The sequence below is a fragment of the Betta splendens genome, chromosome 2 (genome assembly GCF_900634795.4).
Source record: "Betta splendens chromosome 2, fBetSpl5.4, whole genome shotgun sequence".
NCBI classification, from domain to species: Eukaryota; Metazoa; Chordata; class Actinopteri; order Anabantiformes; family Osphronemidae; genus Betta; species Betta splendens.
In genome coordinates, this window is record NC_040882.2 from 4,211,331 (window position 1) to 4,229,345 (window position 18,015).

The window sequence follows — 18,015 nt, forward strand, 5'->3', positions numbered from 1 at the left end:
ATGAATAAGACCGGTAACTTCTCGTAACACACAGACACAGGTAGAAACGCTTCAGGGCACAAACTAAAATGTTTGGTTGGAAACACTTTTGTTATAACTTCTGAAAGGTTTGGACACAAGTGGAGGGCAAGTAATCACAAGGTGGTGGCGAACCCACGACTCAGGACTCCATCAGGAGAACATCGTACTCTCTCGCTGCTCAATGAAGGCATTCTTATTTTTATACTGGTCTGCAGAACCTTTTGGCTTAAATGAGTGATGTGCTGCTGTTCCTCTGCCTGTCCTCACCCATTCACACTCATCATCCTGGCCACACCTTCACTGTTGTTGCTTCACTGTTTGCATCATTCCACCTCCACTCGCCCCTCGATATTACTCCTAGTTATTACGTCACTGTCACCAGGTCAACAGCTCCTCACCCGTTCCTGAAGTGGGTCTGTCTCTGCCCTGCCAGTTCATGTTTCCACTGTCTTGTTGGCTCTGTTATCCTGGTTTAGCCGTGTTTAGGCCCAGTTCAGTCTGTTTAGCCCTAAATACCTTTATCTGTTGAGCCTGGTTCAACCCAGTGGTCTCCTGTAGCCAAGTGATGGTTCGCCTAGTCGTTTGGCTTCACAGTTTTCTGGCTCTGTGGGAAGCTGACGCTGATCCCACATTGTGACAGTTCCACCTGAGAAACATGACGGTGATCATGATTTAACCCTGCTTGGCTGCTTCTGGGCCAGGATGAGTTGCCACAATGGATGGATTTAAAAAATAAGAGTTGTTTAAAAAAGAATCTGCAGGGAAAGGTTGATTTATCTTTTTGTGACTGAAGCTCTGAATAAAAAGGTCAGATAATCAGCATCATGACAAGACAACAACAAGACAACAAGCCTTTATTAAATATTCCTACCAGTTCCCATACTTTAAAATTGCCACTATAGTGTACAGTATGTCAAACTCACCAAGCGTCCGCCAAAGCTTTCAAATCTCGAGTCTAGGAGACTAACAGCCAGACAGGAAACATCCAGAGGCGGTCGCGAGCGAGTCCCTGCGTTGGGTAACTGCTTCCAGGTTCGCCTGTTCCCGCGAGGAAGCGCTGCAGACGGCGTCGACTGATGTGTGACCTTTGCTTCGTCCGCCATGTGTATGTTGTGACTGGGACCACAAACACAGCTCGGCCTCATCCCCGCTAATGTGCGTCCATTAGCCTCCCTTCCTCGCAGCTGTAACTGGCATCTCGCTCGCATTGTTTCATGTAATGACTTCATGTAACTACAGTCAGGAGCCGCATCTGTTGACAACTAAAGTCCTGTCGAGCCAAAGCTTTAAACGTGCACTTCACCCACAGAGGACGAAAAGCAGCTTGTTGGACAGAGTTCTGTTAGCCATTTGTCAATTAGTCCGTGTACCTAGGAAATTCAGACACGTTTCCACTCTCGGGCACTCGGCCAGAAAAGAAAAGCGCTCCTTATTTAAAAGGTTTGATGTAACTATTGAAGAATTCTCACGCTGGACTCTCATTTCTCTACAGGGCTTTAAAGTTAATTGTAGGCAATGTCCTGAGTGATGAATGAGGAAAGTACGTTCTGACCCAGCTTCATCTGCAAAGGTCAAAGGTTCACACACAGTCTATTTGAAAGTTCCTCATTCTGAGGTGTTTTGTCTCTCAGTTGATCAGGTTCACATGATGTTTCTGCGTCTGTGGTTCTTCTCTGGGCAGCTGCACAGTCTGCACAACAGGCCCACCTGCCAAGCCCGAGTTCTGGAGCACAACCTGACCTCAGCCGCCTTCTTCTGATGTAGCTGCTATTGTTACTTCCAGATGCGAACTATTCCACGTTTCCTCTGGAAATGTCAGACATGTCACACCTAACCTCCCAAAGATGGGACGAGAATCAGGTGTCGGCTTCACGTGGAGCTGTGCACAGGGAGTCGGCATCAGGCTCCGCTTGATTTCCAGTATGACACCTATGAATGTAAACTGACTATTATGTTGTGCAACCTTTTCAGCATTTGTATTGTTATTAATTCGCCTTTTGCTGCAATAACAAGCAATCAAATCAAAGTATAATGTTTTTTCATTCAAATAAAAGCCCCTTTCTTTGTTTTACCTTAAAGACTTGCCAGGACAGTGCTTATGCTTTATGTAACCTGACTGATTTGACGATTGTGGCTGTGCTTGGCTCACGCTCGCATTCTCACACTTTTCCAATGGTTTGTAATGAAATGCCAGCACCCAGATTTTAGCCACAGCCCGTCAGAAGAAAAGGGATCTTTAAAATGTTCAACAGCTGATCCTTCTTTTACTGTCGTGAGCCTTGAAAACTGGGTCGTTTTCTGAGCTGTGGACACAACACCAACTAAAAGACAGGGTTTACTGTAAAACTGCTCCAGAGGTTCTGTAAATTCACTAAATGTATTCATTCAGTCAATCAAGGAAGACAGAAAACAAAACAAACTAATGCTACTGTGACAGTGCATCCACCTGTTTTCAGAATGATTCACAATCTGCCAATTGCTGATTTGGGAGCAGGAAACAGGGAGTGATGAGCGCTGCCAAGGTCGTCTCCCCTTCTCGTGTTTCTGCACAAACCTGGCGCTGGGATCTAAGTGGCAGCTTAATAACGACACATGCAGCACAGGAGGTCTGCATGCAGACAGGTATGAGCTCACTGTTTCCATGCAGCTGATTGCTGGACATTCTGTAGGCTGGGAAACCGTAGTCCCGCTCTGGAATCCAGGAAGACGGAGCGATGGGCAAGAAAAATAGAGCAGGTCATTTCGTTTCGAGCGGTGATGTTTTCAGGCGGCAACTGCCATCATCCGTCCCAGTAAACCGAGCCGTCGGTGAAGTCATGTCTATTTGCAATGAAAATTACTTTAACAAGCACAAATTAGCACCGTGAATTCACATGCGAAGAAACTGGGAATGACATCATTCGAATGAACGCATTACCTGCATGCAGAGGACATGTTAAAGACCTTAAATGGCAGAGAATAGAGAATACTTCAGCCATATTTAATCAGCTGTGCAGGTTGTTCTTCAACAAAAGCTAAACAGTGCCTTTTTTACAGCAGAAGCTGTGACAGAGTGAGAGTGGGGGCACACATGAGATGAGTGCTCACTGGATACTGAGTCAGGACGAACACAAACGCAAGGTCGGAGCCTCGAGCAACACAAAATGAGAACAACATGTGAGAGGTGCTTGGGCCTCGCACGACCAGCTCAGGAAACGTCCCTCCCCAGGTGCAGCGCGCCCAGGTCCAACCACGATGGGTTTCCTGTTCCTCCATTCTAAAAAACGATGTCAACAACTACTGCATGGACCAACAGATGTCAACCCATCAACACTGCTGCGCCCCTGACTTCAGCCCAGAACCACTGGAGACGTTAGAAGCTCCTCTGGAACTGGACGTGTGCACACTGAATGAGCTGGGCCTGTCCACTGCTGTGTGTGTACTGCAGCAGCCGCACAAACCGCTCCTCTCAGCTAGGTCCTCACCTCAGCCAGCGCTGGCTAACCAAAGTGAGACCCTGCCCTTAAATCTTCCTGCATGCGAAGAATGCGCGGAGCGGTCCAAGCCAAACGAGAGTCTTCCTCCTTGTGATATATAGTGGTGCAGCTGGGTCCCCCCTCCTCCGTTAGTTTCTGTGTGTGACGGCCTCTAATGCTGCAAACTCGTAGCTCCACTGGTGGTTTCTCTCACACAGATCCTGTTGTTCTCTTTGTGTTTTCCTCCCTCTTTCTCTCACATGCGTGCACGGATCGGCTTCTCCTCTCGCAGCTCGCGCTGCTCCACCCACCTGCAGATAAAAGCCAAACCCTCAGCAGGGCTGCCGTTCAGTGTGTGTCCCAAACTCCTCGTAAGTGCGATCCTCCGCAGCCTGCAGCAGCAGCAGCGCACGCAGAAGGTAAGTGATGCATCCCTGTTTGATGGGGTTCACGTTGGCTTGGCCACATTCACATTAGCTCCTTTGAGTCCAGGCAGGAGCCAGGTTTTTGTCTGATTGCATTGTTTTTCCTTACAAATTTGTCTGATTGGAACATCTTGCTTTGCCTCCATGGTGGTTAAAGTCTGAGAACGCGGCACAAAAAACTTTTGTGACTCACAGAAATAGAGTGGAGGAAAAGGAGCACTGGAAGCCCAAAAGCTAAAGCAAACCGAAAATAAAGCTTTTCTCAACATCCAGAATGTTTCATAAGACATCCTATTTCCCCCAAGCTCACCGCTGTGAAGCTGCTGACAGGAGTCAGAAAAAGAAAATGTCTGTCAGCTTTCCAAATGCTAAGAAAATCCAAGGGAGACACCTGGAAAGAACAACGCGGGCTTAAGCTTGTTAAAGTAAATGCACGGTGCTGCATCTTGACACGATTTAGCGCCAGTTATTGCGATGTCTTGACATTTTAGTTTCATGTGCTTCAGCACAGAGAGAAGAATGTGGGCGAAGTGTCTTCCAGTGCTTGAAGAAGGGGCTTCATTGTTGGAGCTACTGCAGATTTCAAATTAATGTTTAAACCAATGCTCATACAAACTAACCAGGCTTTTCAGAGCCCCATCACCGTCCTTTCATCTTAACCTGACGGAAAATGTTTTAAGAAGGCACCTGCCTGGGGTTAAAATCCCTTTCCCACATCCGGCATAGATATATCACAATGTTAACCATCTGTGCTTGCGCCTGCTGTCGCCGCAGGTCGAAGAAAATATGTTTTAATAGCTGCTACGTCTTGCATGCAAAAGAAGTTGAGCCCGAAAGCAGATACAATCTGGCTCCAGTGAAAACTTCAGATACCAGGAAGATCATTTTTTAGAGGAACTAGGAGAAACTTTGCTGCATTCCCTGTGTGCATTTGCAGCTGTTTCCAACTTCCAGCCCTTGATTTCTGTTTCAAGTGACCCTGTTTTTCCGTTCTCTGGGAGAAAACTCCTAATTGGGGGAAAATGCGGTAAAGGGAGCTCACACAGTGAAGGTTGAGCAAGTCATGCAATTAATTTGCTGGTCGCTCTTGATAGGAGTTGGTGAAATCAACGCTGTTCTGTAAAATGTGTTGTTAGGAGCAGCACAGATCAGGAAAGATCAGACTGGGAGGTCGTTCAGCTACAGATGCTTGACTTAATGTACTGTAGTCCTGCTTGTGCTGGAAGACATGATAAACCATTTATTCATCAACCTACATCTACTGTGCGTTATCATTCAGCAATATATCCCTAAAACTCAGCTCAGTCAAAAAAATGTAAAACTCATCATTTTCATATTTTTGGAATCCTGAAAGCAGGTCCCATAACTATGTTCCCTGCAACCCGGTGGTGTTTATTGTGTTTATTTACTTCTGGTGCATGAGAGTACTTGGTTCTCCCGCATTTTGTTTGAAACAAATCACAAAAATGTTGCAGGTGATTGCTGGATATGAATACTAGCAAATTATCGAACCATGGCCATGTTCAATTTCATGCTTTTGCATGACTTTTTAAAGTAACCACTGGAGTTTCTGTCAAAACAGAACATCTGCTCACCTGCAACAAGCCAGAATGAGAAGGAAATGACAAACATAACTCCTCATGCATTATTTCAGGATGATTGGCTTCACACTTGTGTAAATACCTCATGTTTACTTTTGCAATCAGACTGTTCTGTTTGTAAGCAAAACCAAGCACCTGAGTTTCTTTTGTTGACACTGCTGTAATTAAGTGGAAGTCGTATTGTCAATATTATTTTTCCAACTCCTTCCAGCGTGAAAACCTTTTTCCCGACTGCTCAGCCCCTCATAATTACAGTTAAACAGCGCCATGAACACAGCATCATTAACTACCAATCACAGGAACACTAGTCCCTCTCTGGACTGGGTCACTTTTGGTTGTCAATCATCAGTACAATACATAATCCTTTTTGAATGACAAACATGGTGTGAACTAAAGGAGCGGGATGCTTCCGTGCTACTCGTCTGTTACTGCTGAAAGGGGCTGATTCCGAGCAGAAGCTGCAGAAACTGAAATCAGGAGCAAACACGGGTCAAAGTTTTAATCCCTAGATTATAGAACCATTTGTGCAGGACGGAGTCCAACGCTTCTGTCTGTGTACCGGGACGTTGCAGTGTGTCTCTAGACGGCGTTTTCTCCGACAGACTCACAATCCGACTCCTTTCCAGTTCTCACCTACTGAACAGGAAGTGTTTATGCAGCCCGGGGGAACGTGTCTGCCGACCCTGCAGCTGCAGCCTCTGTGATTTGGGGCCATGTGTCCAAGTGAGCTCCCGCTACCGCGCAGCCCTAAGCGTGTCTCTGAATCTCAAATCACACTTGCGTCAGCTGTGCCTTAATATTAAGATACAGCATCTTACAGTAGCGGCATTTGAGAGTTTAGTTTAAAAACACTGCACCAGCGCTGGAACTTTAAATTTAGCAGATTTACTGCAAAGTATCTGCTATGTAAACTCCTAAGTAGACAGAGTCATAGTTCTCTCTCTCCGTCGTAAATACTCTGCTGCAAAAACATCTGGACAGTAGGAAAGGGAGGACCATATTTTTTCTTTGAGTGGCATATTTTACTGTGCACTGTGTAACACATTAGGCTTCCTGGGTCCGTCGTCGTATCTCATTACTGTCACCAGTCAGACGGTACAAGCTTATGGCCACAGGCTCCAAACGATCCTAGGCCACTTTATGGTTTCTGTAAGTTGAAACTGGAGGAAAACTAGATTGTTTTTAAACGCAGATGAAGTCCCCAGCGACTTTGTAGAGTTACAGTTAGAAAGTGCCCTGGGGAAACCATTAGCATTATAGAATCATCAGCAATGAAGCCTAAGAGCAACATATGACCACCATTTCATCATTTACTAAATATCATGCCGCTCCCACGGTCCACATACACCCTTTGCTGCTGGTCTGGAAAATTTCTTCTTCTTCTTCTTAAATTTTTGCTATATTTTCAATGACCTGTGTGTTTAAATTGCGAAAGGATTAATATTAAGATGCTGGAAATGGTCCGAGGTATTTGTGGTCAATTTGTGGCGCTGAGGTTTCCTTGCCCTTTTCTGACATTTGGGCTAAGAGTGGTTTTCATTACATTCAAATAAAAGTACAAGAATCTAAAAATAATTCCTCTTCCGAAATAAGTATTAACTTACAATAACATTATCATCTATATGAGGAATGTGTGCATTATTATATTTAATAATCTGGCCAGGGAGCAGGTTTACAATGATGTAAAACATTGGTGCAGATCTGGTAAATATGTAACAACAGTGAGAGACAAAAACATCAAGTCGATGCAGGATAGTGAGGAGCCTGTAGCCTCATGAAATCCATATGCTTTCTACATGGTTTTCAGTCATTTGAGGTTTGAATTATCCTCTTACAAGGATGTGCTACATCATCTGACTGGAGAAATAGAACAGCAGACCCCACATGTCATGTTAATGGTATCGTAAGTGGAGTAAATTTAAGTGTCTTTTCAAATGTAGCATTCATCAAAACTGTATTGAAATGGCACTAAACTAACTAAAAATATTTAGAAACAAAAGATTCACAGAACATATCATGTGGCATAGTGCATAGTGGTTACTTTTTGGATTTACACAGTACACAAAATATATTTATGCAGCTGCAAACTACAAAATTCCCCACTGGAGCCTGTGGTTCAAGCACAGTATAAGTGAGCCTATCTGGGTATTGGCCAAATGCTGTTATTGCCTATAAAAATAATCATTCGCTCATAGAGTGTACCTTTGAGAGCCAGTGCAAATATAACACAAAGCAAAAAAAAAAAAAGGGGCAAAACCACATGAATTTCTGACGAAAACTTGGAATACTTCGCTGCTAAAAGGAAAAGCCTGGAAACGCCTGTAACGCCTCGCGAGGTTTTCCTTCCTGCAGCACAAGACAGCAGAACATGTAATGTAAAATAGTTCCACTCCAAGTCCAGTCCTCCTTTCCCTGTTTCGCACCCACATGTCAGTTCCATATACGAACTGTCTGTAAGTCACAAACCTGAAGGACGTCTCAGCCCTGGGTCGCTATTAACGGCTGTCCGCTGACACCAGATACTGTGTTTTGACAGAACTCAAAGCTAATAGGAAAATAATTCTCCGCCTGCTCCGATCTCTGCCTGAAATGAAAACTGTGGCCAGACATTTGCTGCTCTTGTGGTTCCCAGAACTGTAGGAGAGGAAAAATCTGTCAATAAGACGGGTGAAGAGGTTGGAGGCGCTGTGTGAGCGTGAATGGGAGGGAGGTGTACCGTACGTGCAATCATGTGCATCATGTGTGTGTCAAAGGTCGCGGTGGCATTACGCACAGATCCCACCCTTAAGTAATAGCTTCCTACTTAAAGGTGGTCTGACCTCCTCCCCTGTCTGCCCTGACTCTTCTCAAGCCTTAGCTGTCTGCAGAGGCGACTCTGGCCTTGGCTCAGCAAAGACGTCGAGGAGGTGTGAAGGAATGCTGAAAAATAACACAATAAGGTCGGAGAGGATCGAGTCGGGGCGGGTGGAGCAGACACAGACGCATTTTGCTTCATTTTTCAGTGCACTGCGAGAAAAACACACTTTTTCCCACCCTTCCCACAAAGATAGGCTCAAATAGTGGAAATGAAAACGTCAGACGATGATGGAGGTGAGATAAATCACCTGCTCAGAGACAGGAAGGGCAATGAATTCAGAAAGGGAAACAGCGCGGAGGAAAAAGAATAATACGGCTTTGACAGGATTGTGCAAAATCTATCACGGAAAAAAACAGGTTGTGTTTAAATCAGTTAGCAAAGCTAGTCTTTGTCGGGATAATTGTTCCTTTCTCTGGAAGCAGATGAACTCTTTCACCCAAAGCACCAGTGAAAACACAAACTGATACTGATGCTTTGAGTTTGGCTCCCTCTGTCGAACCTCCGACCTCACTACTGGCTTCTCTGTGGTTTCTACACACATTCTGTACCACATCTTGAAGTAGTAATTGGTGACCGAACGTACTTTAATTCGTTGCTGCACAACATTTGTATCTTATAACACATCTTTTATCAGACCCACTTTTATTTATCCAGGTGCTGATGGAGCGTCGTGTTTCTTTTACCTGTTTCCTGTGTTTTCCTGTCAGGTGTTTCCTCACTTCGTGTGTCCTTCCATTTGCTAGTGTGTCACCCCTGGGCCTCGTGTGTGTGTCTCCTGTTTCACCTCCACCTTCCAAACCTTCTCTAGCTGTCTGGTTTCCTCAGTCAGCAAGTTTAGTCTGTCAGTTTATTAGTGATATTGGTTGTAGCTGCTGCTGCTCTGTGATTTGTAAGTTCAGCTTTTGATTGTATTTAAATTCTTAGCTCTTTCTTTGTGCCGTGTTTTTGATTTGCTAGCATTTTCTTAGTGCAGGGTACTGTGTCTGAGCAGCCTGGCTGTGATTTTCAGTTTGTTCCATAAAATATCTATCACTAACTATCATGCAAATGCTTGTTCTACACGTGAACTGGAGTCTCTGGGGTGTTCTGTGGTTAGATCCCAGTCTAGTGTGTTTTTAGTATATGTAGAATTAAAAGATAAAGCATTAACAAGTGAAATCCGGCCATTTTTTTAATATTTTCTGGCCCATATCGTGTTTTAGCTTACATCTCATGTTACACACCTGCAGGCACTCCTGGTTGCTCGTGACAAACTAAAGCGGTGGCTTGTTTTTCCTGGAACGCTGAGGGAGTGTCGTGCGACATCTCACACACACATGCATGCAAATAGTCACACACATTCACACGCACTCCTGAGTGTTGCACCTTTGTGTCTGCATGTGTGTGTAAAACTCATTCACGCTATGCTAACAGACCTGTGACCCATACATGATCTACAGTAATGGAGACTTCGTGTATGGTTGTTCAATGTCTGGTAAAACAGTAACACGTTGTAAAACATAAAACATTTAACTCCACATTACAATGTGGACTACATGTGTGTCTCTTTGGTGTAACAACAAAGGTGTCGTCCTGTGATATTAACTAATAATTTAAAGCAGGATTACCAGGATTATCATGCATGTTTTCTTTCATAGCAGTTATTCACTGATGCATATAGATGACACACCTACACACCAGTCCAAATGACTTCTAAAGGGAATATTAGTTTTTATTATAGTATTAGATAAATTATAATTGTTTGAATTGACGTTATGAAAATTTTAATATTTGCATTCACTTAATAAGGTAGTGCAGAAGGGACACTACAATCATTATATATTATATGTATTCTAATATAGTGTATATTATCATCTCAAGTGTACATTTTATATGATAATATGTAAAACCATAAATTGATGGTAAAACATACTTTCATTTTACAGTTAAGGTGGTAACTGAACAGTTTTAGGGAGAAATTTTATAAAAGTGGGTTATGGAGAAGATAATAAATACTAAAATACATTTTGCATAAACCCCCTGGAAAAATGAATCAGGCAAGTAATCTTGCACATTTTCTGCTTCCAGGAACTGATTTGAAATCATAAACAATATACAGTTGTTTGTTTCTATGTCTTGTTCATTCCCATATGACCCTAATTTATCGTAACATCCAACAAAGTGTTTCCTGTTTGGTCTGATGACAGTTTCTTTTCAGCCCTGTCCTGCAGCAGTGCTGGCTGCTCACTGTTATTAGAAAAGAAAGGCCCTCTGCAATCAGTTTAGGACTTAAAAGCCAGGCCTGACCACAAGCAATTAAGATTGGTACCCATATGTGTAAGCAATGACATGCTTCTGCTCCTCGTTGGGGGAAAGGCACAGTCCTCCATCTGGAATCAGTCAGGAGAGGAACATGGGGGAGAAATGAAAATTTGATTATTTTCAAAGGCAAGATGGAGGTGATAAAAGACATTGTGGCTCATCACCAAGCAGAGCCAGCTGCGGTTGTAACTGTTGGCAAAGAGGTTCAGAGAAAACCAGTAAACCTTCTGGGGGTGAGCCTGTCTTTGTTGTATGGGATTGTCATCAAGTGAGCAGCGCAGAGGTGTCCGAAGAGTTTTCATCAAAGCCGAATTCATGCACAAGATGAAGACTAAAAGAAAAAATTCATGAAAGTCCCCCAAAAAATTGATTTTGCATGGTTTTTCTAGACAAGCGTATAGTCAAGTCCAGAAGATTTCTGTAGTTTAGTCGTCCATCAGCACATATTTCATTCTCCAGTGATGTGGTACTTAAAACTTAAGGCAGGGAAGTGGTACAAAGACATTTACCACAGTCACAAATTCTTTTTCATAATTCCTCATGTTTTATTAATTATGGATAGGAAAGTAGTTGCATTGGATTAATTTAGACTGTATCCAGTAGAGTGAACAGTGAAAACCATATAAGTTAACCTGGCCTGACTTCCTGCTTTCCTCAGCTGCTCCTTGCATTGCATTGCAGGATGCAGATCATGTTTTTTTGTTCCGGTGGTTCGGTGTAAAACGATGTTCTCTAATAGACGCACAGAAAGCAACTTTGCTCTGGAATGGTGTCGTACAGATGCTGGTGTAGGTTTTTGACAGAGAAGGATTTTAGGAGAAGTGGTTTTTCGTAGCTGGGAGCAGGTTCCTGATGTGAGAGTGGCAACAAACAGAAGTAAACAGTGAGAACGAGCACAGCATCTCTTTGGCCGCCTGCGTGGAAATTCATCTGAGAGGACTCACTTTTTCTGCACAACTTTGGCCAGAAGCAATACACATATCTGAAACCTCAGGTCATCTTGGCACTGGTCAGTCTCCACCATCATGTGAGTGCATAAACTCCAGATCAAGTCCCTCGATGAAATCCTAGACTAAACTGCGTCTGTGGAATTTATTTGTTAGAGACATTGGCGCTATGGAAAATCACTCGCCTCCACGGGATGTGTACTTCACATAACTACATGGATGCCGTTCATCGCCTCGTTTGCTGGTCAATATGTTATAATTGAAAGCGTATGGTGGCAATGGAACGGTGACTCCTGGAAATCACCAGTTGAATGAGCAGGAGGAGAAGGAGAGGGAGCCTAAAAGGCAGAGTGTTTTCTTTAGAGAGCTGAAAAGCTCGACGGGCTACATGAGACCTCTCCTTTAGAATCTATCACACGGATAAAAATAAACCAGAACAGGATCATTTAGGGAAAGACTTTATCTGTTGTGTTGAAATAATTGCCGTGCAGGATGCTCAAGTATCAAAGGTAAACATGGAGACAGTGTGATGTACTTATAATTCAATACTTTTCCCTATTTTACTCTGTGGTCCAGACAGTTACCTCAATTGCTTTCCCATTACTCTGTCTGGAAATCCGGCGATGACTGATGATATAGAGCTCCTCTAATCAAAGCCTCCCTCTTTAAAGTAATTGCCAGCTACAGTGGAGTGAATAGTATGTTTGCTTTCAAATGTAGGAGGAACTCAGGCATAATGTTCCAATGGAAGTATTAAGACGATATGTGAGTGCTGTGAACTATAGACCAGGTCCTCATGTAATGTACAAACAAATACGTTTGTGGATTTGAAAAAAAACATCTAAAGACAGATCATCTTTAGAAGACAGACATGGCTAAGTTGCAAGTCATTTGTACTGTATGAAGGAAAGTGGCCACTTTATTGGGTACAGTCTCATTATTCCAGCAAAGCAGTTCTGTCATTAATTGTACTTTACGTGGTTATAATTCCTTGTTTTTTTTTAAGTTGGACTGGTCAGAAAGGTGATAATGGTGGTATGTGTTTATTATTTAGATCACAGTGGGAGCTGGAGTTCAGTATATTAGAAGATGGGTTTAAAGGTTTGAACAGCATTCATTTACATAAAATGACTGACCCACATCAATGTAGACAAAAACGTTTCTTAAAATCTACCAGAGGTCGATAGTGTCCTTAACCCTGCAGCATGAGTCTTAAATATTTGATCATCATATATAAAACTTTGCAAAGCTCCATCCAATTCTCCAACAGAGCTCTGTTCCCCAGGCAGTTCGCCCTGTCATCAGAATGTTGTGGGTTTTTGTCCGCTTTGTCTCCATAAACCATAACGACTGGTGTATCCTTGGAAGTTGCACAGAACATATGTTTCAAAGCACCGGCCTGTCGTCTTTGTTTTGCCGAATTATTGGTTTATATAGAGGTCATCATGTTTCCTCGCCAAACATGTGCTTTTTTTATTTGTCTGTAAAACGTAACTCGCTTTGTTTGAGTGCACTGGGTTATGACTACAGCAGTTAGGTTGCAGTGCGATAAATCATGTTCACAGAGCTGGCTTGCTAATTATTATGGGTAAAAAATATGTCTTGCAAATAATTAGCTTTAACTCTTGAGCTTGGAAAAATAAGACTTTTTTTGTTTTACCTTTAAATCTTGAAAGAACAATTGTGTCTTATTGTGTCTGGAAAAGTGATGTCATCATAGAGGTTAATCTGTCCAGACTGTCTCACAGTTGGGCAGTGTATGTTTGGGATCTGTCCATGGTGCTGGATCAATATGTTTTAATAATTTAAAAGATATTTAGAAAGTGTTCTGCTTACAGTCACAATATATAAACTGAGTTTAAAAAATGATTATTATTCTGACATTTACTGTTACATTGTAGTTCATTGTGTAATTTTGATATTTTATGTTGTTATTTTTGTACAGTGTTGGTTTCAAAGTAGCAGCTACAAGTGAGAAGCATACAGGTTCATTAAGGTTACAGTTCAGCTACATGTGTTTTATTACTCATATCCCCACATTCCTCAAGAGGTGTGTCTCAGCATAACTGTTTGAGAGCCAAAATATGTCTACCTGGTGGGTATGGCAGCTTAGTGTTACAAACCCCACGTCTCTGCAAAAGGTCACTGTTTGACATTTATCAAACCTGACATTCATATTTTTACAGGGCCCAGCAGGACTGCAGCTAACACCTGGTTGGATTCAACGCATGGCCATCGTCCCACTCATGCCTTGAAAAAAACCCAAGAAACAACCTAAAGTGAGGGGAAGTAGAGGCTAAAGAAACACTCACAGCTTTGGGTTAGAGAGGAGCAGAAGTCAGTTAGTAAGTAGGCACTTTGTTGTTTTGCACTGTGGGTGGTTGCTGTTGGCAGTTCAAGCCAAATCCAAGTACATTTTTGTCCACATGATGGTGCAAGTTGACTTACTTGAGGTTGCTTTAGGAGCGTACTTTAAAACCCACTTGTACTCTGATGTGCATAAAAGCTACACATATTTTGAAGCTTGGGCCACAGCATTGGACATTGGACATGTTTAAAAACACTCTATTTAAATAATTCCTCTGAGAAATGTAAGTGTAGGTCTCATTACAAAATATTTCTGCTTTCTAAACTTTTCAGTCATGTTTTACAACACAAAAATTCCACAGTGGAGAAAAACATACATTCCCCCATTACTGTTTATTTTCACACATGTTCTTGGCAACATATGGCCAGTTTTTGGCACTGACATGTTTAAAAGATTAAGTATTTACATTCAGAACTGACCACATGCCCTGTGAAGACATCTAAGTGGTATATATTTAGGTATATATATATTTATTTAAGTTTTATCAGCATATGCTGTTTGTAATTTACTTCAATGACACAAAGAAAGTATGAAATAGATAGACATAATAGAAGACAGTGCCCATGGACAAAACACTAACATCATCTTTATCAGTGACGATGCACAAACTAAAACATCTTATATACGTTGTCCTCTCCACTGCAGAAAATGGTGGCTGTACCACTCCATTCCCTCTACCTTCTCATCAGTGTCTTACAGCTGGGTTTTTTACAAAAGGCCCAAGGCGGAGCATATTATGGACATAAACAACCACCCCAACAGCACCAGCCCCTGCCACAGTACAATGATGGGTATCCACAACAACAGTTTCTGGGCAATGAGATGCCAATAATGCCATTACTGCCTCAGTATGGAAAAGAGCTTCCTCATCTGCCTTTGCAAAAGGGCAAAGAAAGACCATTGATTGAGGGCAAAGGTGAGGTTAACCTGTAACTGAAAAATTATCCTGATCTTCTGGCTGTTTTAGGGTCAGTGCCCATTTGTTGATCTTTCTCCATTTTTCCCAGGACAAACATTCCCCAGAGGATCTAAAGGGCCACTTCCCCCTCTTCCTAGTGGAGAAGGTCTTCGAGAGGGACCACAAGGTATTCAGGGTCCCCCAGGACCTACAGGACCACCAGGACCACAAGGCCCCTCTGGACTACCAGGCCAGGGATTTCCAGGATTACCAGGAAAACCAGGGCCTCCTGGTCCTCAAGGATACCCGGGTTTAGGAAAACCTGGCATGCCAGGATTGCCAGGAAAACCTGGAGGACCTGGACTACCAGGACCCAAAGGTGATCTAGGTCCAAGTGGTGGTGAAGGACCAATTGGGCTTCCGGGGCCTGCGGGTCTACCAGGTCCTCCTGGTCTCCCTGGGGTTTCAAAACAAGGAGGACAAGGCCTTCCAGGGCAGCCAGGTCCTTTAGGAGAGCCTGGTTATAAAGGTCCAATTGGGTTACCTGGTGCTCCAGGCCCCAAAGGAGAGAGTGGAATTGGTCTACCTGGTTTGCCAGGTTTAAAAGGACCTAGTGGACCACCGGGTCCACCTGGACAAGTGGGCCTCCCTGGTGTTGGTAAAACTGGCCTTAATGGTCTTCCTGGACAACCAGGAATACCAGGAAAGCCTGGTTCCCCTGGAGAACCAGGACCAGCAGGGCCACCTGGTGAAGTAGGCCAGCCAGGACCACTAGGTCCGCCAGGAATCGGAATACCTGGGAAAGATGGTTTGAGAGGTTCATCTGGGCTCATGGGAGGGAAAGGGGAGCCAGGCCCTCCTGGTTTACCAGGTGGTCATGGCTTGCCTGGTTATGGTAAACCAGGGTTTCCAGGACCTAAGGGTCACAAGGGACATGCTGGTCTTCCTGGACCACCAGGCATTAAAGGAGATAAAGGTTTTGAGGGTCTTCCAGGTGTCATTGGTCCCACTGGCTCTAGTGGTATGCCTGGGCCACCTGGTCCAATAGGGCCCCCTGGTAGTCTTGGTTTCCCAGGGCAAAGGGGAGAGGATGGCGCTATGGGACCAAGGGGAAATCCAGGAATGAAGGGTGATTTAGGGCCTCCAGGGGTTCCAGGACAGGCAGGTAGGCCAGGAGAAGGTGGGCAACCTGGACCAAGAGGTTTACAAGGGCCCATTGGCCCTAAGGGATTGGCTGGTGTTAGAGGTTTACCTGGTGCCTCTGGAGCTGCTGGATTACCTGGACCAAGAGGAGAGGGAGGGCAACGTGGAGAAAATGGTCACCAGGGCCCACAAGGCATTCCAGGCCTCACAGGACCAGGGGGACCTATTGGGCCTCCTGGGCTACCAGGACAAAAAGGTGAAATGGGTCTGCCTGGTAAACCTGGTTATCCTGGTGAGGGAAAGACAGGTCCCTCTGGTCAAATTGGCCCACAAGGCAACCCTGGGCCCAGTGGCCCACCTGGATTTCCAGGACAACCTGGACAACCTGGACCCCCAGGTCCCCCAGGGCCTCCTTCATTTCCTGATCTCGGACAGATCCTCCCTGTAAGTGGGCCGTTCACGGGCCAAGGTTACAAAAAGACAAAGAATGGAGGGGATATTGGAGGAAGTGCTCTAGAGATGCCTGCATTCACAGCTAAACTCACAAACCCATTCCCCCTTGTTGGTTTGCCCATCATTTTTGACAAACTCCTACATAATGGCAATCAAAACTACAATCCTCAAACTGGTATTTTCACATGTAGTGTACCTGGAATCTATTACTTTGCTTATCATGTTCATTGCAAGGGAAGTAATGTTTGGGTGGCACTGATGAAGAACAATGAGCCCGTAATGTACACTTATGATGAGTACACAAAGGGCTTGCTGGATCAGGCTTCAGGGAGTGCTGTACTCCCACTAAGACAAGGAGACAGTGTCCATGTACAGCTGCCATCAGACCAGGCAGCAGGTCTTTATGCAGGTCAATATGTCCACACAACTTTTTCTGGATACCTATTGTACACAATGTAAGAACGCACATAGCAAATTTGACTGTAATGATAGTAATACTACTTCAGGCTCAAAGGTACAATCTAGGTCAAGTTGAATAGTTTACAAAAAAGCTAGTGTTTTTTGTATCTGTTGGCACATACATCAAAGGACAGTGAATGAAAAAAGGGCAAAAGTATATAAATATTGTCAAACATTCTTCCTGGAATATGAAAGTTTACTTGTGTGGAAATTTGGAGAGCAAATGAATCATATTAATGAAAATTTCCGTTTTGTATATGTATGTTTTTGCATTTACGCTTATTCGTTCATATACATTCATACGCAATACACCAGTGTTTTCGACAGGCCTGGAATAATTATGCTGCAGAACTGATTAACCTTTGACAGTTTTTTGCTTTACATTTATGTACTGTATACTGGGCACATAAGAACATATTGGTTTTATTATACATTGCATTTACTCAATGTTATCATAGGTGGTCTGTGTATTTCATACCGTTATTAAGTTATTATTAGTCAGACATTTTTCTATTGTGAAAAAGAAATAATGCGGCAAAATGTTACTTTGAAGTTATACATTTAAGCATTTCATTATTCATACCATTCACAGGACACAAAAAAAATATTTTATCACAATTTGGCAGGTGAAGCATCTTTTCATGTTTTACTTTTGACCATTGATGACATAGATTTGCTTTGTAGTAAGTTCTTTGAACAGTTTTTGTGCCTTTGTCAGAATTCTCTATAATTTATTTGTTTGACTACTGATGATCTGAGAGTGTTTTGTTGATACTACACAAGGAAATTCATTCCAAAATCCTAATTCCTAATTCTAAATGTTTTGTGGCCAAATGGTTACCACAATTGCAATAGTGATACCAATTTATTATTGTATTCCAATTGTGGAAGTATCATTTTGGAATGAAATTCTTTTCATTGTTCCCATATTTTTGTATTTTTTTTTTACTTTGGACAAATGTGCACAGTGAAAGCACATTAAACTGTGCCAAATGTGTGAAGTTTAGTAATAAAGAAAAAATGTCTCAGAACTCTGTCATTTGCCTAATCTGTGCTGCACATGGTAGCACCATTCCTACACTTCTGC

General features: G+C 43.2%; 1 protein-coding gene across 2 annotated transcripts; it reads left to right on the top strand.

Moving 5' to 3' along the window:
- Positions 1–3,698: 3,698 nt before the first annotated feature.
- LOC114844430 (collagen alpha-1(VIII) chain-like) lies at positions 3,699–17,959 on the top strand. 2 transcript variants are annotated; one of them, XM_029131797.3, is made up of 4 exons: positions 3,699–3,895; positions 13,794–13,952; positions 14,621–14,891; positions 14,983–17,959. In XM_029131797.3, exons 3-4 carry the CDS (start codon positions 14,624–14,626, stop codon positions 16,926–16,928), a joined length of 2,214 nt encoding a protein of 737 aa, XP_028987630.1. In that variant the 5' UTR covers positions 3,699–3,895; positions 13,794–13,952; positions 14,621–14,623; the 3' UTR covers positions 16,929–17,959. The 2 variants fall into 2 exon arrangements, with proteins under 2 accessions (XP_028987630.1, XP_028987637.1); XM_029131804.3 differs by having other exon boundaries at positions 13,794–13,886.
- Positions 17,960–18,015: the final 56 nt, after the last annotated feature.

Excerpts from the sequence above, each read along its gene's own strand:
- LOC114844430 (XM_029131797.3), top strand. The coding sequence starts at position 14,624 with ATGGTGGCTGTACCACTCCATTCCCTCTACCTTCTCATCAGTGTCTTA. Across the intron at positions 14,892-14,982 it reads ACCATTGATTGAGGGCAAAG|GACAAACATTCCCCAGAGGA; the intron begins GTGAGGTTAACC and ends CATTTTTCCCAG.